This window comes from Gasterosteus aculeatus, chromosome 1, assembly GCF_964276395.1.
Source record: "Gasterosteus aculeatus chromosome 1, fGasAcu3.hap1.1, whole genome shotgun sequence".
Lineage (NCBI taxonomy): Eukaryota > Metazoa > Chordata > Actinopteri > Perciformes > Gasterosteidae > Gasterosteus > Gasterosteus aculeatus.
In genome coordinates, this window is record NC_135688.1 from 6,380,763 (window position 1) to 6,402,788 (window position 22,026).

The window sequence follows — 22,026 nt, forward strand, 5'->3', positions numbered from 1 at the left end:
TTAAAAGTATCAGTTTAAGTACTTTCCCTGCATATGGTGGATTTTTCACTCCCTTTAAAAGAACTTCCATGTGAGCGTCCATAGTTTTATGAAAAATACATTTTGTGCTCATGATTTTCTTAAGTCCAAAACGTAAACGACAGAAATGAACACACCAACCACAATCCCATATGCCTCATTGACCCACCCCATAGTGTTGCCGTGACAATACTAATCCGCGTGGTGGCGCTTGTGTTAAAAGAGCAGCAGCGGCCTGTGCACCATCATGAGTACAACCCTCGAACCAAGCGAGCTCACTCAATGAGCAAGATAGTTCCTGTCCCTTTCCAGCCGTCGTAATGCTTCGGTCGAGCCGCTCCCCGCGCACTTAACGATCAGTAATGTATTCAAAACAACGTTATGATGCAATAATTCCAAATTAAGTAATACAATAAATATCTACCACAGGACTATAAATAGTCATTGACGCCGGTCAAAATTGGGTAATACGCGTTACACACAGGACAACGGAACATCATTTTGTAGAATGATTACTACGTAGAAATTACGTTTCCTAAAATAAAAGTTGGATTTTATCTTATCTTCAAATCTGGTTGGATAAGCAACCAGATTTGAAGAAAAAAAATCTAGCATCAGCTTGAGAGATAACGAGTACAAGACGCTCGTGGACCAAAGAGTAGCGGTTGCAGGAATAACGGGATCCAGGCGAAGACGGAAGTCGACGGCAGAAACCATCTTGTTCCGTTATCCGTCTTATCGATCCAACGCCTCGAAGTCCTTGTTCGAGGAGACGCGAGCCCCCCTCCCTCCCCCCTCCCTTTCTCTCTCTCTCTCTCTCTCCCCTGACAACAGAGCCACCCACCCATTCCCTCTCCGCCTCACGCGCCGACCGGCAACCGTTGAAAAAAAACACCGCTGAAACTATCGGACCCTCCAGCCTTCGGTTTTTAGTAATCCCGCGGCGTGACCTTCACCATGGCGGCCAGCGCGAAACGAAAACAAGAGGAGAAACACCTAAAGATGCTGAGAGAAATGACGAGTTTGCCTCCTAACAGAAAGTGCTTTGACTGCGACCAGCGCGGCCCAACCTATGCCAACATGACCGTGGGCTCCTTCGTGTGCACCTCCTGCTCTGGCATCCTGTGAGTATCGTGTTACCGGGTGACCTTAGCTCAGGCGCGGCGTGCGCGATACGACGTGTTTTACGCTCCAGTCGCATATGGCAACCGCAGCCCGGTTAGCCTACCTAGCGCCGGCTAACGCTAGGAACGGCGTCGGGGAGCGTCTCCGGCGCGAGTTTTTAGCTCCTCTGACATCGCCTCGCTTTGCGGAGCTGGGCGGGGTTCGGTACACCCGAGGTGATAACGCTCGGCACAGCGAGCTGACGTTTTAAACTAACGACTCGACGCTAGCTCGTGTTAGCTTCCAGTGTTAGCCAAAGAACTTTATCTGACACATAGCCGTTAGCAGGCTAGGGCGGGTGAGCCGGTGCGGCCAGAGGCTGCTAACGGTACCAGTTGCTGGCAACGTGTCGGGGAGGCACCACCTTGAAACTGAGCTAATCGAGTGTGTTGGGGGGGGGGTTATATGCTAATGCTACATACACAGACACACGAAGAACATGCATGTGTCATACTTAAATTGTCTGTTGGGCCGACGTAGCATATTGCATTTTATGACGTAACGTTAATTTTGCATTAATATTATCCCCACATCAGTTTGATTTGTATAAACGACGAGGCACCATCTGGGTGTGTGTGATAGCCACGTTATCCCGAGGCAGGTCACGTTAGATGGCCGATGCAGTAGCGGTGTTCCTGCCGTCCTCGGTCGGATTTGGTGAGATCTGAGACGTGTTGCACTAAGAAATACACATCGATTAATAAGAGCAATACGGCGACTGTGTGACGAATACACTATAAATCAGCAGTACACGTTAACCACACAGTGGAGCTGTGTGATCGGACCGCAGATTGACTCCAAGCCTTGTCGCGCAGTTGCGTAATCGCGCATCTGTAGTTTGGGATTTGGGATTAGTGAAGCATTCCGTTACTTCCTCCAAAGATGGCACATTTTTAATAAACCGCTCTTGAATTGCATGTTGCAGGTTTTTTGTTTTGTTGTGGCTGTATGGGGTGCAGGCCACAATAATCTAGGAATCTATTGTAATTCAAATTGATGGTATGATTTTCTGCAAAATATATGAGACATTGTAATACAACATACAAATATCTGCTTTATAGGGCCTAATATTGCCTCCCTATATATTTAAATTGTGCTAACCTGAATATAATCTCTCTCATCCAGATACATTTCATGATTGTACCTTTTCCCCACCAAATCAAAGTATGCTCTGATATAAGGGAGGGCTGGCCAATAATTCTATTTGATAATAATCTTTCAATGGATTACCATTATGTCAAAATGGTATATACTGAAATGTTAAACCTAATTTCAATCTGTATTTGTGAGCATGCATGTCAATATATGCTGTATACCTAAAATGTAGGGGACTTTAAATCATGTTGTTTCATATAGGCTATTTATCTATTTGATTAGCAGATATACATGTGATCTATATTGTCATAGTGATATAAAATTACCTATATTTGGTGCATACTGACCCGGCCCACCCGCCCTACATTAAGTGCTACAAACTATTCTGTCTAATTTCCATCGGTACACCAGGGCTTTTGATATTTTGGAATAAAAACATTTTTTTAAACAAGATCTGGTTCAGAAACATTTTCTCATCCAAGTCCGGCCTTTTCTGACAGATATTTGACTGTGGCTCGTAAACATACATTCTGTAAATGTAGCATAGCATAATAGTTATTCTGATCATTTGAAAGTTTAAAGGGAATGTATCAGTTCACACTAACGCCACAATAATGACTATATAGTTTTATCAGCCGACAGCGGAAGATTACTTAATCAACACACAACTGTGCTCTTTGTCCCACATATAGCCCTGGTGTGACTGTTTGAGACCTTGATCTGTACAAACTGTTTTAGCGGTCTCCACGCAATGCAACGGTTATTCACTGTAGCATTGAAAAGAATGAGATTGTACGATTTGCGGATTTCACTTAGCTTGTGGGTCTACCGGGACTCCACTGTTAATCTGCCAACGCTACGGTTTAAGTCTAATGTGTTCTAATTGAGTTTATAAATAGCTTGAGATTCCAATTTTTAGCAGAAGACTGCTGTCTGTCTGACGAATGCAGGAAGCCGGTTGTGATTGTAGGCTCAGGAAGTGGTACGGCCCGCACCGCGCTGCTACAGCAGCCGCCTGCAATGTTCTGTGAGCCACAGGAAGTGACAAAGGTCACTGCCTGCTTCGCTTTACGTTAAAGACTTAAAGGCATTGTGAGATCGCGCCTAAGTATCCATACTCTGTTCTGATTTATTGTTTCGGTTACTGACTTCACTTGACGGAGTTGTGTTGCTGATTCAAACAGTCTTTTAAGCACATTCGACCGGTAGTGTCTCTGCTGACTTTGCAGCATAGAAGTGGTTTCTAATTCAAGGAAGCTGTTTCCCCGATCTCCTTTCATTTGAACTGCAGGCAGTAATACTATTTAAATGTGTTTTGATTATATCAGGAGCATGACAAAGTACTTCACAAGAGCCTCCTTTTCCCCCCCATAGTTGGGGCTATTTAATGGGTGGAGTTGGAATCTGCTACATAAACACATTCCATATGAAGGTGGAGACCTTCCCAGTAGAAACACCGCTCAGAATGTCTCCTTCTGGAGGTTTGCTCAAGGCAGGAAGTCACGCCACTTGGCCCCCGTACTCCTGAGTAAGCAGGAATCCAAGTGAGGTGAGCAAGGCTTCACTGACACCAAATGTCCTGGATAGTATTTTTCACGCTAGCATTTTCTTTGCTAAAATGTGCAAAGCGCAGGATAAAAACCAATGTACAGGCTGGTAATCTAGTGAGGCCAAAAGGCATGTTGACAAAGCTCGGGTCGTTCTGTGGTTGTTGTTTTTTTTTACCCCTCCAGTAGCCAGTCGGGGGGCGTGCATCTCAAACATTGATGTGTGTGTGTGTGTGTGTGTGTGTGTGTGTGTGTGTGTGTGTGTGTGTGTGTGTGTGTGTGTGTGTGTGTGTGTGTGTGTGTGTGTGTGTGTGTGTGTGTGTGTGTGTGTGTGTGTGTGTGTGTGTGTGTGTGTGTGTGTGTGTTCGTGTTCGTGTTCGTGTGTGTTCGTGTTCGTGTTCAAACTGTGAGTGACAAAACCCGAGTTGTTCTGCCTTTTGATTGTGGAGGACGGTGTAAAATACTACAAGGACGTAAAGCTGCCAAGCGAAGGATGAGGCATCGCCTCCCGTCTCTTTTGAGGTTCGACGCTGCCAGTTTATCTCACCCTGGAGCCGCTACGCAAATGAGCAGATTTCTCCCGGCCGAGCCGCTCTGTTGTAAAGTAGCGACGAGGTCATAATTATTTTATTGTGCAATATGTGATACTGTTCTCTGATGCACTAGGCTACCAGTAGACCTGGACGGGGAATGGATGAACTTTGTACTGTATCATGGTGAAGAAGTTCTTTATTTTATCTAATTGTTATCACTTCTGTCATTTTATTCTCCCCACAAATATAATCCCGCTGTCACTGAACCGTGTCGCAATTGTACGAAACCCAGAATACATAAATCACTTGATTTCATGCAACTGTTGCTGTTTGTAAGTAGACCCTGATAAGAACATTGTCCACCTTCTGAAACATCGGATAATGTGTACTTTTTAAAGGTAGAAATTGACTGAGTGAAATAAGGTTGGCAGAAATCCTGTTTCTCATTTTAAATGTAGCACCGTGTTATAAAATAAGATACAGTCAATGAACTCAAACTAAATGGCATCAGAAATCCTTTGGACAATTGGGTAGCGATGCTGTCGTCATATTCAGACCTTCAGGCCTGTGTAGCCTTCTGCCTGTATCTGACCTAGTTTCATCATCGGCATGGGATCTGATCACTTACTTACCTCGTGGTGTATAAAAACACATTTAAGCCTAAATACTCAGACGAGATGATGAGAGGTCATCATTTTAACAAGTAATTCATTCTCATTCTTCTTTTGATTTAGTTGGTTGAATCAGCAGTTTTCTTATTCATTTGAATGGTACATCTTTAAGTTGAAATGTAGTCAGTCGTTTATTTGTTAGGTTACTGGCATATTAGCCTGTACATAAGTCATAAAGTTGGACCCGTTGAAATAGTCCCAGTGGTTCCCATGATGTACTCCATGTACGCCGCTTCCTCGTAGAAGCATGCGGGCCCCTGTCATTGTACCCACCTGCTTTCCATCCTGTACTTCTTTGAATGGTAATGACCCGGCTGTTGTTTGTAACAGTTTGCCTGTAACGTTCATCTGGCGGATGGATGTAAAGAATAGGAGGCGATGAGGACGTGATCTGGAACGGGGTAACAGTGAATAATTTAGCGGCTTTGTCTAATATTTCCCTGCCGTTAGGATCCGACTCCTAATATGTGTAACATTGTTTATGAATGTGACTCTGTGGATCGTGTTTCCAAGAGCAGTGGTTCTCAGAATGGGGGCCCGGGGGTGCTTTGAGGATGGGCCAATAGTGCCACAAGATATCACTGAATAAAAAAACCACAAGCTGTCACTACATACATACATAAAAAAATGAATAAAACGGGAATAAAAGCCACCAGATGATGCTAAATGATGTGCAACGAGGTTGACTCACGTCATCACACTCACCGCCGAAGCTGCCATAATCGTAGTTTTGTTTTGACTCCGCCCCCCCAATCTCACAGAAAGGTGTTTGAGCGGAGGCGATGGCACGCTGAAGACGTAAACCGGGGAACGGGTTAACACTTCTGTGTGATATCAGGAAAGTCTCTTCCTCGACTTGAGGACTACGGTGCCCAATAGTGAAATGGCTCCACTTGCAGGATAAGTGCTAATTGGCACCTTCACAGACTAAACAGGTGGCAACCTTAAAGCCAGCACTGCATTAGTTTGACTTGCCGCTGGCTCCAGGAAAGAAGCCTCCGGCAAGCCGGCCTAGAGCTTAAAATAAAAGCCTGAAGGCTTTTTCCCCCCCCCTCGATAACAGTTACCAGGCTCATTTTAATTTGGGCCACTGTGACGGTACCTTCTCAAGGAAATGAGCAAGGCTTGTGTGCTAATGGGTGTTACTCCATAATGGGTGCTTCTATATTAAGGAACATCACTCGTCCTTCTACTCTGCTGACAACCGCACTTCAGTTACTGGCAGTTAGGGGGCAGTTTCATCCACTTCCTTTGTTCGTTTCTTCTCACGCCCTTTCCTTTTTCCACCAGTATTTGTCATTTCTCTCTGTAATGCTGTCATCCTCCCCCCAGTTAGACACACACACGCGCCAGCTAGCTCGTCGCTAACTGAATGGCCCCCTCCTGAGAGGTGGTCATGTGTAGCATGTCTTCAAATGAATCTGACCAGTTTCCATTTGCTCACCTGCAGACGAGGACTGAATCCACCTCACCGGGTCAAGTCCATCTCCATGACAACCTTCACGCAACAGGAAATAGAGTTCCTACAGAAACATGGCAATGAGGTAGGCATGGCGACAGTCTGTTCGTAATATAAGTCTTTTGTGCCCTTCATAAGCAAGACTATTGATGTTGAAATGCCGCATTATTAAAAGCTGTTGAAAAGTAGCAAGGCGGGCATGCAGGAGGCTCAAAGTTGTAGCTCATGCACACATCGTTCAAGCCTGCTCTTAATATTACCGCCACTTTATATTTTCAGCAGTTGCGGTTTTTAAATCCTATTGCTTCAAAATAAAAGGCGTGTGTGTGTGTGTGTGTCCCAAACCCAGCAGCAAAGGTTTACAACTTGCGACGCTATTGCTTCACCTACAATGCAGCACACACATTCATGGGGCCCATAAATCTCTCTTCACAGGATTAGGCTAATACTTTAGGAACAATATGCAAAACCCAAGGTCAGAGAAAGGTGAGACTTTGACTTGGATATTTATTTATTATTTTTTATTCTCATGTTTGAATCAGTTTGTCTGTGCATATAAACTGACCTTGTCCAATTGTTGCATGTCAGCGATGACAATCCTGCACTTATTCGTAGCTGTGTGTGCAACAGCATCGTTTATTCCGTTAGCCCGTGTGTTCCAGGTGTGTAAACGGATCTGGCTTGGCCATCATGATGAAAGAACCGCCTCAGTACCCGACTTCAGAGAACCACAGAAGGTTAAGGAGTTCCTTCAAGACAAATACGAGAAGAAGAGATGGTGAGTCAGTTTTGCAAGCTGGCAGTGAGCGATATGAGCAATCCTCTGGCAATGTGCATCGTTAGGACACGTAGCTTTTCTTCTCTGTGGCTTGTGAAAGTGTCCGCTCAGGCAAACTACAACAAGCCTTTAAATGCATGCAGTGTAGGACATTACGGTCAAGATGATTAATGTGTAATTCCTAGTGGTTCCAAAGACTTGTATGGTTCATTTTGTTCCAATACGTATGAGGTTTAGCATAGTTGTTACTGGTGCATTGTGACTTTTGGTTGCAATGAAGTTTTTGGCCAAATGATGGAGAAAGAAGTGCCTGTCATGTTGATACTGGCAAGTTAGTTATGAAAAGCAAATGCTTATTTACTAAGAATATTGGTTGATGTAGTCGGATAACTCTAGCCATTTTTTCTGAGTATGCAAATACTCCAACTATGATTTATATTATTACTGCTATTAGCTGAGGTAGTGGTACATTAGTGTTGGAAGTCTGACCAAAGTTAGCTGTGCCGACATCTGCTGCAGGCTGTTTTCCTGCTACACTTTACCCGTCTGCTTGCTGTAGAAGGCGTTGTACATTTGGATTGGCCAAGAGCTTGATTTGCCTAAAAATTGTGATACCATTATTTTGAGGATTATTTTAACTGCTGTTAGATCACACAACATGCTACTGGCTAATTGTAACGATTGTAATGTGAACTTGCATTTTCTAGGTACGTTCCTCCTGAGCAGGCCAAAGTAGTAGCAACCGTCCATGCTTCCATCTCTGGCTCCTCAAACAACAGCAGCACCAGCAGCACACCGGAGGTTAGGCCACTGAAATCCCTGCTGGGGGAGTCGGCCCCCTCCCTACACCTCAACAAGAACACCCCACCCAATCAGGTGAGGGTCATGTTACGCACATGCACGTCAGCAATTTGTTGGTACTTCCTAAAACGACTCTGATTTCTTTTAAATCTTCTCTTGTTTGTTATTGATGACTAGATATTCCTCCTGGGATCTATTTTATGCTTTTATATGAGCGGAGACATGTTGCAGACGGTCAAATGCGCTGCAAAGTGCACAGTGCACGTAAGTGCATGTTTTTTTAAATCAATCTCTTGTCTCCACCAGTCTCCAGTGGTGAGCCGTGGACAAACCCACCAGCAGCAGTTCCATGACAAAAGGTTCGACCTCCTCAGCGACCTGGGGGGAGACATCTTCGCTGCACCGTCCAACATGAACGCAGGCGCCAGCTCCGGTTTTGCTAACTTTGCACATTTCAACAGCCACACAAGTAAGGAACAGACCACTTACTGATTTGATTCAAGAACTCAAAGCAGAAAGGGGCTACAAGGATGGGATTGGTCGGACCAGCCATTGCTTTGTAAACCAAAAGGAGGATTTTGATTTGTATTCTAAATGGTCTGGAGTTTGTGGTCTAATCATTTTGTCATGGTTAGAACTTGTAAGGTTGTAACAATGTATAGATTGAAAATATAAATAAATGAATATAATATATATTTGCCTCCCATGCAGCATATTGTCCTCTCATTCCCCCTCAAAGAGCAACACAACCCATCCTGAAAGGTGCAATGTGTAATACCTTGACACCCGCGCCAAACAAACTCCAATGATTCTATATTTGTAGACAATAACCGAACATTAAAATGTGGCTCTACCTTTCACGTGATTGTTAAGCCCTCCGGGCGTCTTTCCTTCTTCATCCTTTCATGTTGGACTGACAGACCGGAGGCCTCGGTGACTTAGTAATACAACTCACGGTACACGTGTTATTACTAGACAGGACGAGCCGGGGCTAGCTGATTAGCATACATCCACCTTCCTCAAAACTGTTCATCTTCGCGTGCTTTTAATGAGTTATTTTTTTAAAATGTTCTAATGTCTTCATTTATGGCAATATCTCCAACCTATCTGCTCCCTTTTAATGCAGTTACTAAATGGGTATTCACACTTGGCAGGCAAGGATGTGCGTGTCCTCTCCGTGGGGAACCCACACCATCTAACAGCAGAGGGGGAACAGCAGACTTATGTTGCCCACTGTTTCACTTTTTGTTTTCATGGAATTATCGCTCATATTTAGCATTCAATCCATTGCATTTGTGTTGTAGTCTGTCATCCATGCCTTTTTGTCATCATATGTATGGATCCATTATATTCTCTCATCCATTGTTTTCCTCTCATTGTGTGTTTTTGTTCACCTGTCTGTCCTCCTCCCGACACCCTCTCAGCAGCACAGAGTGCCAACGCAAATGCAGACTTTGCTAATTTTGATGCATTTGGGAGCACCTCTGGGTCGACGGGTGGTTTCCCCTCCGCGCCTCATGCCCCAGTCCACCACTCAAGTACAGGTAGAGCAAACGTCACACATCCAAATCACGGCCAGATACAGACATTAGCTTTATGCGCATACCGAGGATGTACATGTTGGGAAGAAGGCCAGTGCAATGGAAAGTGTCCGGACAGGCTGACACACACATTCCTAAGTTCTCTGGATTTACATATCAGGATTGTACAGAGAAAAGCTTTCCAGAACTAGTATCAAATTTGGAAGTGAGCGGAGCACCAGCCACCATTTTATTTGTTTTTTTTAAACTAAGAACAGGAGCAAAACTTTGATTCATAAATTCCTTCGAGGCAAATAAAAAGCCATACATTTTTCTGTCCTCCAAAACAAAAGTTGAGCTTGAGAGCAGTTGAATGGGTGATCTTATGTTAACATGGTATGTGCCATTGGCCAGAATAAGTAATAAGTAATGGAGCAAAACCATCGCAGACAGATTAGGAAAATGAACTCTCTAAGCGCTACATGGAGCATATCTCCTTTTTGACCCTATTTGTAAGCGCATTTTTATATTAATAACTGTTTGCTTCATATTGATCATCAGTTGTGTGGAAAATCAGAGACAAACCAATTTTTAAGAAAGTGATGGTTGTTCACATCTCTCGTGTACATGTTAAAAGTAAGTGGGAGGTGATTGTACTTTTTTTTTTTAGATAAAACATATAACACGTACATACCTTCCTGTGTTTGTCATTCTGGGCTGTATTCCCCTCCCAGCCATTCATTCAGTAACATCACACTTGATGTAAAACCTAGTTTTTGCCTTTTCTCTCACATACTGTGCTTCCTCAAAGGCTCAGCTGTCTGAGGAACATGTAGTGACCTCTAGTGCCCTCTGCTGGTCTGCTCTGATAAGCTTTACAGGAACCTTTAGCGTTTTTCACCCTTTTGCTTCTGCAGCAGTTGATTTGCTTTGACTTCACGCGTCTCAATTTTCAATCTCTGCTTTAGTTGACCCAGTTTCTTTTGTTTCTTTCGGCCCGTCTTGCGTCGCTCATTGCTTCATTCCTCCCTCCCTCCCTCCCTCTTTTATTTTTGGCTGCCAGCATTCACTGTGCTTTCATCCAGCCGCAGTATGGGTGAGTTCGCCACTGGTCTGCCTCTCCAGGTCGCTCACAGTAAGTCCCTCTCTGTCCCTTTGTCTCTCTCTCTCTGCCCCCTTACTTTCTTTCTTTCTCCCTTTCCACCATCTAACATTTACATTTACCTCTCAATGTAGCTCAATTTGTGTTTACAACTCAGAAACACTATTTGCAACCTCACTGGTTGAGGACTGGGACGGGGGGCTTTGATTCGTGCTGCCGTTGTTGTGAACCACTATGAAAAAGTAACAATGTTAAATGAAGGAATAGGAAGAGACCTGATAACAAACGGGTAGAATCCGTCAATGCATTGTTCCTCAGTCCTTTCCCTTTCATCCAAAATGAGGAACATCGTAATAATGTGACCTCGTTGACTATAATGTTGAGTAACTTTGTACGTGTTCCAGCAGCGTGTTACGCTAAATACCAGGTGTGTGTTATCAAGCCTTACTACTTTATGTCACCTGAGACCGCTGTGCAGGTAAAATATTGACTTGTTGAATCCCCTATTACTATTGGCGTTATAGTGGCGGTTATGAAAACATGCTTTCAGCGTGGGTTTGTCCGATGCAGCTGAGATTGTACCCGTCTGTTTACTAAAGGTAGTTCCACATTCCACAGAATTCAATAAAACCACTGGTTGAGAATGAGCTCGTGTGGTGGTTAGTTCAGACTCACAGAGACCTCAAGTATCCAAAATATTTTGGTTCTGCATTCCAAACTTACACCAACAGTCCTTGACATTTAGCACAATAATCACTGTTGATTTTAATCTGCGAGCCTTTGTAGATTAGTGCCTTAAACAGCATTTTCATCAAACATAAACACCCCAGGGTGCTCTGCCAAACTAAATCCTTTTCCATTCACCTTGAAGTTGTTTTCCATCTCATTGTTTTCACATTTAGGTGTTGAATGTCATCTCTAACTGACTCCGATGTAACTGAGGCACTCAACAAAGAAAAGAGCACTTCTGCCATCATTTCATACGTTCTCTAGGTTCATAGGCTAATGGAGAAGCAGCATAGTTTAGGGTCCTATAGATGTTAAAGGTAACCCCTCCCCAGCCTGACTGCCCCCCCCCCCCCCCCCCCCCCAATGTAACCCTCCGTGCCGATCCTGTCCTCCTTAACACCGCCCTGTTGATGCTGTTACTCAAAACCAGGCACCCACGGCCCCCTTTTTGACATTGAATCTCTCTCTTTCACACAGGTAGCGCCTCAGGTGGACTAGCAAATACCAATTTTGCAGATTTTGACAACTTCCCCAAATCGTGTAGCGCTGACTTTGGATCCCTGCAGAGTAACTCCACAGGAGGCGGCAGAGACGCTGTACAGAGCACTAGCCTCGCTGCCGATAGATACGCAGCCCTGGCTGACCTGGATAACGGGTTTAGCTCTGCCAAAACAGAGCAAGGTAAACGTCCCCTGCCAAGCCTGTTGTATAGATCTTTATGTAGGGATAGGGGTTAACCAATAAGAAGCCCCTATTTCCAAAACTAACAACATGAAATCAGGCCCCTAGCGCTATGACCCTATGAGTCCTCTTACCAAAGCAGGGACAGACATGGTCTCTCATAAAACAGCTCTGATGGATTTGCTAGAAAAAATCAAATTCTGCTGCACCAGCCTGTGTAAAGACAGCAGGCGAATGATGATAAGGCCTCCCTGCTGTGAAGAAAGCTATTTGCGTGGGGTTTCATTTAACTTGGTTGGACTTCTGGCATCTGTGAATTCTACTGGTTTTACTTAATTTTGTTTATATTACAAACTGTATTGATGTGCTAACATTTAAATGTTCCCCATTGTTCTGAATAGGTTGAATATGGCAGATATCTGGACTTTTTTTTTTTTAAATTAGAATTTCCCTTTCTAGATCAGATGAGATTGAGTTGAGGTGGATTGAACCCGACTCTGCTTGTTTTATTCCAGGAGGGGGAGTTCCTGTTGGGGGGAGCTCTGCCGCTGCTGCAGGAGTCGGTGGTCTGCCTCAGAAGCAGCAAGCAATGCAAGGGGGGGGAGACCGTTACGCTGCTCTAGCTGAGCTTGATACTGTCTTTGGCCCGTCTGTCCCCGCACCTAGTGTTTACAACCCCACCAGCATCTCACAAGGGTGAGACATTACACTAAACACAGGCACACACACAGTCAACAAATGTACTTTTATGAAAAGCATTTTGACCTCCATACATGCAGGATCCATCCGTACTTGCTTCCTTCCATGATGATGTGTCGTCTTTGTTTCACTGCAGCAGTTTGTTTGGGCCAGAGTCCGGGATGTCAACAGCACACGCGCAGCAGGCCCTGCCTGGCATGGCCCAGGGTTTTGGCGGTGAGTGAACCTACAGGGGCTTTTTCTGATGCTTTCTACTTGGTACAGTCTACTACAGTTTTAGATTTTGCAGTTGATCATTTTTGATCTGTTGTGGAAGGTCAAGATGCAAGTGCTATTAGTAATAATCAGTAGTTCCATTTTCTTTTTTTAAATCATCATGGTAAGTGTTTGACATCAATCATTTGTGTGAGAGGGGCTACGTGGATCAACGCTTTTGTCTTTAACATGTTGAGGTTGTGAGCTTTATTGTTGTGTTTAGTGACTCTGTACCTCTGTCTCTCTCTCTCTCCAACAGCTCAGTCGACTAATCCGTTTGTGGCGCCGCCAGCTGCAGCTCCCACCAACCCGTTCCAGAGCAACGGCAGGACTGCCAATATGGCGGCGGCGGCAGCGGCAGCAGCAGGTGTGTTTGTGTGTGTGTCTGGATGGTGTGATATATGTGCGACTCAATCAACCAATTACATTAGTTTGCTAGCACATGATTCGAGGAAGAAATGATACGTATGTTACGTCCTCGTATCATTTGTTAGACCTCTTTGCACACAAGGTGGAAGCCTTTTTTCTATGTTGCATCAGCAAGGAATTGACCTTGTTTTTTTGTTCTGCTGATGCCATCCCATGTAATGGCACATTTTAAAGACAATTGTTACATGCTTTACAATATTGTCGCAATTTTTTTTTAAAGTAATGGGTGCAAACATTAAAAAAAAATGTTTAGCCCTGTTATTGTATGGCTTCAGACGTCTTGTACCGGCCTGTTTAACCACTGCCTGTCATGCTGTGTTGCAGCATCATTTGGCACAGGCTCCATGAGCATGCCAGCTGGATTCGGGAATCCTGCAGCCTTCAACCTCCCCACCAGCTTTAGTGGAACGTTCCAGCAACCCTTTCCTGGCCAGGCTCCCTTCCCTCAGCCGCCCGCGTATCCCCAGCAACCCAACGGTGTGTGTCTGTGTGTACATTATGTAGATACAGACATATCTGCATCAATAATGCTGACATTGAAGCCTGCATGTGCAGCAGACTGCATGATTGTCACATCAGTGGTCCTGCATCCCGTGAAAGTGTCAGTTCGGAGTCACGCGACTTGATTCAATTAGGTTTGCTCACTTGAACAAAAGTGGAGGTCCACTTCTAAATGACAATGCACTTGGCTTTCAGGAGGAGGATTTCCAGCCTTTGGTCAGGCCAAGCCTGTTGTGACTCCTTTCGGGCAGGCAATGGCTGGATCTATGGTCTCTAGCAACCCTTTCCTGGTTAGTAAGGTGGCGTTATGTCTTTGTAAAAAGAAAAAGGCTTTGGTCCCATGAGTCAACGCTATTGTTAATGGAGAATGAGCGGCCACCTTATTCCTCATTATTACTTCTGCTGGAGTGTGATGTGTTTGTTGTGTGTCTTTCTCCTCCTAGGGCGCCGGTCCATCTGCACAATATCCAGCCGGAGGCTCCTCTACGAATCCCTTCTTATAGCGATCCACCCAATCAGCTCCACTACAGGGTCGTCAACAACAACAAGCGCGCTTGCACTTATTGCACTGTTTGGTTTCACAAGTAGCTTTAAACACAATGTTTGTAAGGATTTGTATTTTCTATCTCCGTTTGTCACGAATGGAACAACATGACAGTCATGCTGCCGCTATCATTGGCTACAAATCAAGTGATGGCGTGTGCAGAGGGAGAGGTCTCCTTCCCTCTGGTTAACCTGTGAACTGGCCTCTACTGAACCACAATGTATAACCAAACTGGCTGAAAACTAAGTTATTGCATAAAGTGTATCCCATCCATTATGCTGCAATTCTGTACATATTAATTTTCTTTTTGGAAATTAGCGCTTTGTGCATATCAGTATTTGTATCTTACACATGAGATTTGTTGAGACAGAACTGTTGCTTGGATAAGTAAATTGGTACTGCCACTTGCTGTATTTGTGAAGAACCAAACTGTTTATTTGTGCAGGTTCCTCTTAGGTTAACTATTGTCACGAATGGGGGGGAAAAAGTCTATTCTGTTGGCAAGAGGTGAAGCGACCACTGCATTATGGGATGGGGTCCTCGTTTCTCTGCCCGTCCTACGTCCTGCTCACAATGCTTCATGAGTCATTAGTGAGTAAAAAGATGGCTAATTACCTGAAAAACTTGGCTATTAGAGAATTTTAAGTTAATGTGTAAATATATACAGTATATATAAATATATATTAAAAGGAATTTTAAGTAAGAAAAAAAAGTCCAAACCATTCATTTATATTGATGTATGGAGAATATTGTATATTTGTTTTGTATATATTAAAAAAAAAGATTTATATTCATAGTGTGGCAGTCAGTAATTTTGAAGCTTTTTAATTTGGAAACAAAAACACAAGTGATGATCTCAGCTGGTAGTCCTCGTATTCAGAACCGGTGTTCCTCAGAGTCTGGAGGTTCTTGTTTGACTGGAGAGGTGGACTCGTGGGACTTGTTGCTTCTCCAAATCGTAAACAATCCGCGAAGTGAAAAGACAACCGCTATGACGGAGAAGTAGCTGGCGTATACGGTGAACTGCAGAGACAAAAAGCATTTTTACAGTACCGGTGAGCGGACACACAAACAGTTCTTGCTACATTCACTGAAGACTGCCAAGTACACTTTGTGATCCGTCTCCTCACCTGAGGAATGATGCCCAGGCCCAGTCCTCCGCTGTCCACCACCACGGACGTGATGACCGTCTGAAGAGCCAACGCGCCGAAGTTGTTGGCGCCAAAGACCAGGGCGTATCGCTCCATGGACAGGTCAGCCGCTATCTGGTACCTAATCAGAAGTACTGTTTCTTTAAACGCACTTCTGCCTGAACTGCGTTCAATAAAATTTGTTTTGACTCTCGGTCGCTCTTACATGGCTATTGTTATCAAAAGCATGTGCAGGCACTTGAAAACGACATAACCAGTGTAGCAGACCCAGATGTTTCCCGTGAAGGTCATGAGGAAGAGTGCTCCTGCCCCGAGTCCAGAGAAGCCCCCCAGGGCCAGCTCCCCCCACTGCTCCCATCTCACCTCGGTGAAGCCAATACCGTAAGCTGTTGCTGCACCTGCACACACACGGGACCACTACATGAGGTCTGAGAACACTGCTTTAATATGTTCACCCAATGCAGTCAAGTCAAACGTGGTACGATAGAAGGGGCCTGGGGGGGGGGGGGTCATTAGTGCACTCACCCAACAGGTTGGACACTGCCTCCACGCCTCCATTGTAGACGCTGAAGTTCTGAGACGGATGCACGTGCTCCCACAGCACCTGCGGGGTACATCGCAGAGCTCCTTCAGGTGATCGGAAGGTGCTCATCACACTAATCAAACTGATAAATGTGTGCAAACAAACTGTGAGGCTTTTTTTTTCCAGTGAAAAAAATTCTGGCAATGTCTTCTCGGCCGACCTGGACGTAGTTGGTCGTCTGGTTGTAGCCGCATGTGGCCATCGCCCACCACACTGACCAGTAGAGCAGCCGTCTGGAGGAGTAGCACTGGCGGAAGTCCCTCCACAGCTGAAGGAGCACTCGGCTGCCTCTCCTTTCGCCACCTGGCTCCTCAAGGTCCTCCGCCTCCGGCCCGTGCTCCTCCAGTCCCGGCCTCATGCCTCCGGTCCCACCGTCGCGCCCCTCTGTTCCCGCCTTTGCCGTGTTCTTCCCGCGGTGAAAGAACATGCTCCGGCGCGGCGTCGGCAGGAGGCAGGACGCGAGAAGAGCCACGGCCGTGAGAGCCAGAGTGAGCACCAGGATGTTGTTGAAGGACATGAGGTCCAAGCTGACCAGCAGCTGGCCCAGCACCGAGCCCACTGTGTACCCCAGCAGCTGGACACTGCGGCTGTAGGAGGTGGCCTTCCGATACCTCTCTAAATCCACCACACTGTGAATGAAAAAAACAAATTCTAAACCCCATGTCTGTCGCATTAACGCGGCCTTTTTGAACCCCGCCGGCTGACCCGTGTGACCTGTAGATGTAGGAGAAGTAGGCCACCTCGCTGGCCATCACCACCCCGTAGAAGAACTGCATGGCCTGCATGGCCGCCACGCTCTTCAGCCACAGGAGCGTCGCTGTGGTGATGAAGAGGGTGGCGCCCTGGAACACCACCACGGGCTTGTAACGCAGCCAGTCGGTCAGCAGGAACACCGGCACCAGCACGCAGAGGTAAGAGTACGTCCACACCGGGAAGATCTGGTTGTTGACCTGATGAGGACGAAAAAAAACGATAAGATAAATGAGCTGCTGATCTGTCTTTCCCCACAGCCATAAATCAAAGGTTTTATAGTCATGATGGGCTTTTTACCACTCAAAGGATAAGGATTATTAAAGAGTAGGTTAAAAGCATTCAACTCGTTAATCAGCAGCTCTGTTATTTTGAGTGAACATGCAGTTTCTTGAAGCATCAATGTCGAAGCCTAAAAACTTTACTTACTCCGGCATAATTGCTTTTTTGACTGTTCTTGATCTACATTGCCATATCTTTCTGATTCATGGACCAACTATTGAAGTAATGGACTGAACTGTGTTAATACCTGCTCTGTTGTCAGATTCTTGTCTGGTCCTGTCAAATATAGGGTAAGGAAAGGCTCCAGGGGTTTAACTGTGCTGAAGAATCCGTAAACGCACAGCAGAGCGGTGGGATACCTCCAGTCCGCCCTCCACCTCCCCAGTGCCTCCATCTTCTGCCGCTCTGTTCCTCTGCGTGCTGCTCACTCCGTCTCGCCCCGCCGAGGGAAACCCTGTTGGATGTCTAACTGTCGAGCTCGTTTTGTCAATCAACAACCCGGCCCAAAGGGCAGCACCGCCCCGGTTAAGGTCCACCAGGTACACGCGGCACAAATTAAACAGGAAACGAGACAATTCACATGACTTTAATGTACTTCACTAATCAGTAATACTAATAAGCCATTTTGCTTTCTCAAATTCTTGTTGAGACCTAAACAAAAAATAAGTCTAACCATCAGACGCTCAGTTTTACACTCATTAGACTACTGTAGTATTATCACAGTAAAGGTTTAATATACGTTTTTTTTCAGGCCAAATGTATCCCCAGAGAAGATATGATGTCAATGGTGCACATTGGCACTGAAAGAGTGTTATTGTGCTTCATCATTAGTCTTTTGTAGATCCAAGGCTATAATGGTGTTAAATTGTCAGCATTGTTAAGGCGCATTTCCAATCTTAAGGATTGGAAACACTTCACTGGCATGTCATTCTCTCTCTGTCACACACACACACACACACACACACACACACACACACACACACACACACACACACACACACACACACACACACATATTGATACACTGGTGGCAGAAGCTTCCTTACAAGGTGTCACCTGCTCACCAAGAGAAATAAATACACACAAGCACACTCGCAGCAATTTGGGGTTCAGCAGCACCAACCTCCTGAGGTATCTCATAGTTTTCCTTCAATCACACAGGGCCCCTCTCTGCCTCGCCCCCCATTTTAATTAGTCTACACCCGCCACTGTGAAGGTGGACTATTTAATTCCTCGTAAACAAATGGATCGATCGCCTTCTCATTCGGTTTAGAAACGCTCAGCAGAGAGAACCTCCACACTGGACTCGGGTTCCGTGGTGTCGGTGCGCTCACGACTGCCTCGATTGATACAGGCGGTGTAGGTCCCCCGGGTCAGAAAGAGCACAGAGATGGTGGCGTAGTAGCTGCCGTAGACGATGAACTGCAGAGAAATCATCCTCAACGTTATGGTTTTAATCAGAATCGGCCTTTATTAAACCCCTCTGCATGTACTCGTGAGTGAGATCCACCAGGTGTCACTCTTTCCTCACACTGGAGCTTTTGTTATCGAAAAGAAAACAGGATTCTGAAGTCGATTCTCTGTGTTCTGCCAATTGACTTAATCGCTAAATGAACGCTGTGCACGAACGTACCTGTGTCACAATGTCCAATCCCAGAGCAGCTTCATCAACCACCGTGAACGTCAGAATCGTCTGCACCACAAGGGCTGCAAAAGTGTTGATCCCGAACGTCAAGGCGTAGCACTCCATTGAGAGGTTGGAGGCAATCTGAAATCTAAAACGAATAATTACTCATCGTTACTGCGAGAATCAGCAAAAGTAACCTGAGGACTTGAGTGTGTTTTTATCGTGCTTCTTTCTGTGTTGTTCCTCCATCCACAGAAGTGTGTGGTTTTGAAAAAACTCACGTTGTGATGGTGATGAGGAGCATGTAGCAGGACTTGAATAGGACGTAACCAGCATAGCAGGCCCAGATACTGCTGGTGAGCGCCATCAGGAACACGGCGCCCGTCCCCACGGCTGAGAACAACCCCAACGCCAGCTCCCCCCACACGGCCCACGTCACCTTGATGTGGCCCACGGAGAAGGCCGCCGCAGCACCTAGCCCGTGTTAGGAAAACCAAAAAAGATGAAGCGGCTCCTTCTCTGCTGGGCAGGTGCATCCTAGTCGCCGATCTGACAACGTTTCTTTCCTTGAACGGGGGGGGGGGGGCAAGGCGTCTTCTGAACAAAGCTTTTTGCACACGCGTACCGCTGCTGGTCTTTTATGATGAATCACTTTTAAGCCAGCTGCTGGAATCGAGTATCCGCAGTGATCTGAGGATGTATTACCACTCTGGCTCCTGAATTGAAGCAATTACTCTCCTCCTTTGCATGCTGAGCCTGGTTAATTTGAAGCCAACAGGACCATTATGCTGCTATTCCCCGTTAAAACAAATACACGTTTTCCATTGAATCACGTGTCTCGTACAACCAGGAATAGCATGTTTGTTTTCTTTTAATTGCAGGTTTTCAATAACTTTATTAAACCGTTTGTTATATTTGAGTTGAGTGTGTGTCTGTGGTAATTAAACTCCTTGAACCATAATTTGTTCTCTGCTTCTGTGATACTGTTCCTCTGTGTAATAAAAGGGTCAAAAAGAGCTTATGAGTGATATTATTTTTACACAGTACTATTCCTGTTAGCCTGTATTTAATTGAAGCTGGTGATATTTCTTATTCTTTTTTTGGGATTTCATGGGATATGTTGACAGAAAGGAAACTTCACCAGACTTATGCCTTCAGAGCTGTGTGTTGTGATACTGCAGTAACTCAAGTATAATTTCATCAGAAATAGGAACCGCAAAATAGTTCATTGTCTGTTACGCGCACGCACGCAGTCTTACCCACAAGGGAGCACGCAGCTTCTACGCCTCCGTTGTAGATGGACGAGGAGGCAGATGGTTCTATATGATCCCACATGAGCTGGATGTAGTTGAAAACCTGCACGTATCCAGCTGTGGCAAGAGCCCACCACAGGGACCAGTAGATTACGTTCCTGCATGGAGGTCATTAAAGAAACCGGGAAGTAATTAGCGGGATATCCTACGTTTGAGAAAAATATGAAATAGAGTACTATTTAAATACATTACAGGAAAAACACCACAATTAACAATTGTACGATTTGCTCATTTGTTACAACAAACTTGGGTGAAGGATGAAATGTGCAGTAGCTGTGTGCTCAGCGTTTTGACGGGTAAAGTAGATGCCTGGAAGAATAGGAATCCTTGAAGCTCTGCCAAAGGAGAAGACCCGCAGCGGCAACGTTCCCCCTGGTGCACCAGCCGGCACCGCCACGGTGCTGCGCGTTGGCTTTCCCCGAGCCAGCCTGGTCCTTCTCCTCCTCGGGCCCGTCCCACCCAGGAGCTCCGTCCTGCTGGGGCCGCGAGCCCAGAGCTGCTGCCTTCTCCCCTTTGAAGAACAGGCTCCACTGGGGCATAGGCAACCCGAAGGAGATGAGGAAAGCCATGCTTTGAATCCCCAGGGTGATGGCGTTGAGGTAGAAGTAGTCTACTCCTGTTGATGGGAGGGCCAAACTCTGTCAGTGTTTGCTGAAATTGGAGAGTGTTCTTCATCCCAGTGAAGAGACCCTATATTCTTTCTTATGCTCTACCTGCCAGGGAGACCAGCACTTGGCCCAAGCTGGCGCCGAATGTATATCCAGCCAGCATTGCACTTCGCAGGTAACCGGTGGCCCTTTGGTAACTCTCAACTGGAATCACACTGTAAATGTAGGAGAAGTAGGCCACTTCTGTGGAAGCCACCACACCATAGTTGACCTGTTGGTGGGGCGGAAGAGTTTTAAAGAGAGCGACGTTGGTATTGTAGAATCTAGCGTGTAGATATTTTAGTGCTGCAGCTTTGATCATTCTGAGTAATACTTTTATACATGTATACTATGCAACTCTTTTCAAACTAATTTATTTAGTCATTTTTTTCAGTGGACCTGAAGGACGACCATCGCAGGCAGACCCGGGGCAAAGCAGAGCAGGACATAGTTGGTGACCAGGAAGAACCCCTGCACCACAATGAGGGGCTTGTGCCTCAGCAGGTCAGTCAGCAGGAAGACGGGGACGAGGAAGGCCAGGTAGGAGTACGTCCAGATAGGGAACAAGTAGTTAGTCACCTGTGGGAAACTACAATCCTGATCCAAACACAGGTTTTGCATCTCATCATGTGTCTCATGTGTCATTGACAAAATCAGAACACTAGAGCGGTTGGTCTCATCAACATTGAAAGGTCCACATCTCCATGGTAGATTTTCATAACGGGTGAGTATTTGTGTGCCAAGCTTACCACTTCTCCTGAGATGTTCTTGTTCGGTCCGATGAGGTATGGGGTGAGGAAGGGCTCCGCTACTCTGCAGTTCGCAAAGAAGCCATAGAGAGAAAGGACAGCAGTTGGGTAAGCCCAGCTGGAGGACCTCAGCTTGGCTAAACAGCCCATGCTTTCACCTCCGAGGAACTTCCCACGGAGACGTCTTTAGTTTGAATTGTTACAGAACTGTGGAGGAAGTCGGGCTTTTCCGGACTATCAGTGTTTCATAGTAGCTTGGATATACATGCACACATGTCCCAATCTTTATTATCCACGTGTCTTAGTCACAGTTAATGAGCAATAGACTTCAACCTGTTACGAAACAGAAGGATTGTAGGGAGGTGGTTAAACAAGACTTGGGCTGATACGAGCATGTG

General features: G+C 45.6%; 3 protein-coding genes across 20 annotated transcripts; 1 reads left to right on the plus strand and 2 right to left on the minus strand.

Moving 5' to 3' along the window:
- Positions 1 to 320: 320 nt before the first annotated feature.
- On the plus strand, positions 321 to 15,316 carry agfg1a (ArfGAP with FG repeats 1a). 18 transcript variants are annotated; one of them, XM_040162939.2, is made up of 14 exons: positions 322 to 1,142; positions 6,479 to 6,572; positions 7,150 to 7,265; positions 7,973 to 8,141; positions 8,373 to 8,535; positions 9,491 to 9,610; positions 10,650 to 10,721; positions 11,895 to 12,098; positions 12,614 to 12,794; positions 12,934 to 13,013; positions 13,312 to 13,419; positions 13,806 to 13,958; positions 14,178 to 14,272; positions 14,426 to 15,316. In XM_040162939.2, exons 1-14 carry the CDS (start codon positions 976 to 978, stop codon positions 14,483 to 14,485), a joined length of 1,782 nt encoding a protein of 593 aa, XP_040018873.2. In that variant the 5' UTR covers positions 322 to 975; the 3' UTR covers positions 14,486 to 15,316. The 18 variants fall into 18 exon arrangements, with proteins under 18 accessions (XP_040019361.2, XP_040018873.2, XP_040019035.2 ...); XM_040163101.2 differs by having other exon boundaries at positions 12,937 to 13,013; XM_040163022.2 differs by having other exon boundaries at positions 9,494 to 9,610.
- Positions 15,317 to 15,337: 21 nt separating this feature from the next.
- Positions 15,338 to 18,227, minus strand: slc19a3a (solute carrier family 19 member 3a). Its single transcript, XM_040163639.2, has 7 exons — positions 17,540 to 18,227; positions 16,975 to 17,210; positions 16,421 to 16,889; positions 16,203 to 16,281; positions 15,883 to 16,075; positions 15,657 to 15,798; positions 15,338 to 15,549 (listed from the first exon to the last, which is right to left on the minus strand). Exons 1-7 carry the CDS (start codon positions 17,684 to 17,686, stop codon positions 15,403 to 15,405), a joined length of 1,413 nt encoding a protein of 470 aa, XP_040019573.2. The 5' UTR covers positions 17,687 to 18,227; the 3' UTR covers positions 15,338 to 15,402.
- A 213-nt stretch (positions 18,228 to 18,440) lies between these two features.
- Positions 18,441 to 21,869, minus strand: slc19a3b (solute carrier family 19 member 3b). The gene is made up of 8 exons (XM_078088976.1): positions 21,629 to 21,869; positions 21,279 to 21,458; positions 20,946 to 21,111; positions 20,519 to 20,848; positions 20,179 to 20,340; positions 19,201 to 19,393; positions 18,926 to 19,067; positions 18,441 to 18,714 (listed from the first exon to the last, which is right to left on the minus strand). Exons 1-8 carry the CDS (start codon positions 21,776 to 21,778, stop codon positions 18,562 to 18,564), a joined length of 1,476 nt encoding a protein of 491 aa, XP_077945102.1. The 5' UTR covers positions 21,779 to 21,869; the 3' UTR covers positions 18,441 to 18,561.
- Positions 21,870 to 22,026: the final 157 nt, after the last annotated feature.

Bases quoted from the DNA above. Each gene is read 5' to 3' on its own strand.
- agfg1a (XM_040162939.2), top strand. From the start codon at position 976: ATGGCGGCCAGCGCGAAACGAAAACAAGAGGAGAAACACCTAAAGATG. The intron at 8,142-8,372 runs GTGAGGGTCATG...TGTCTCCACCAG, and splicing joins AGAACACCCCACCCAATCAG to TCTCCAGTGGTGAGCCGTGG. The intron at 12,099-12,613 runs GTAAACGTCCCC...GTTTTATTCCAG, and splicing joins CTCTGCCAAAACAGAGCAAG to GAGGGGGAGTTCCTGTTGGG.
- slc19a3a (XM_040163639.2), bottom strand. From the start codon at position 17,686: ATGGAGGCACTGGGGAGGTGGAGGGCGGACTGGAGGTATCCCACCGCT. The intron at 16,890-16,974 runs GTCACACGGGTC...TTTCATTCACAG, and splicing joins TACTTCTCCTACATCTACAG to TGTGGTGGATTTAGAGAGGT. The intron at 15,550-15,656 runs GTGAGGAGACGG...TTGTCTCTGCAG, and splicing joins GCCTGGGCATCATTCCTCAG to TTCACCGTATACGCCAGCTA.
- slc19a3b (XM_078088976.1), bottom strand. From the start codon at position 21,778: ATGGGCTGTTTAGCCAAGCTGAGGTCCTCCAGCTGGGCTTACCCAACT. The intron at 20,341-20,518 runs GCTGAGCACACA...TTCTTTAATGAC, and splicing joins TCTACTTTACCCGTCAAAAC to CTCCATGCAGGAACGTAATC. The intron at 19,068-19,200 runs GTGAGTTTTTTC...TATTCGTTTTAG, and splicing joins CTCCTCATCACCATCACAAC to ATTTCAGATTGCCTCCAACC.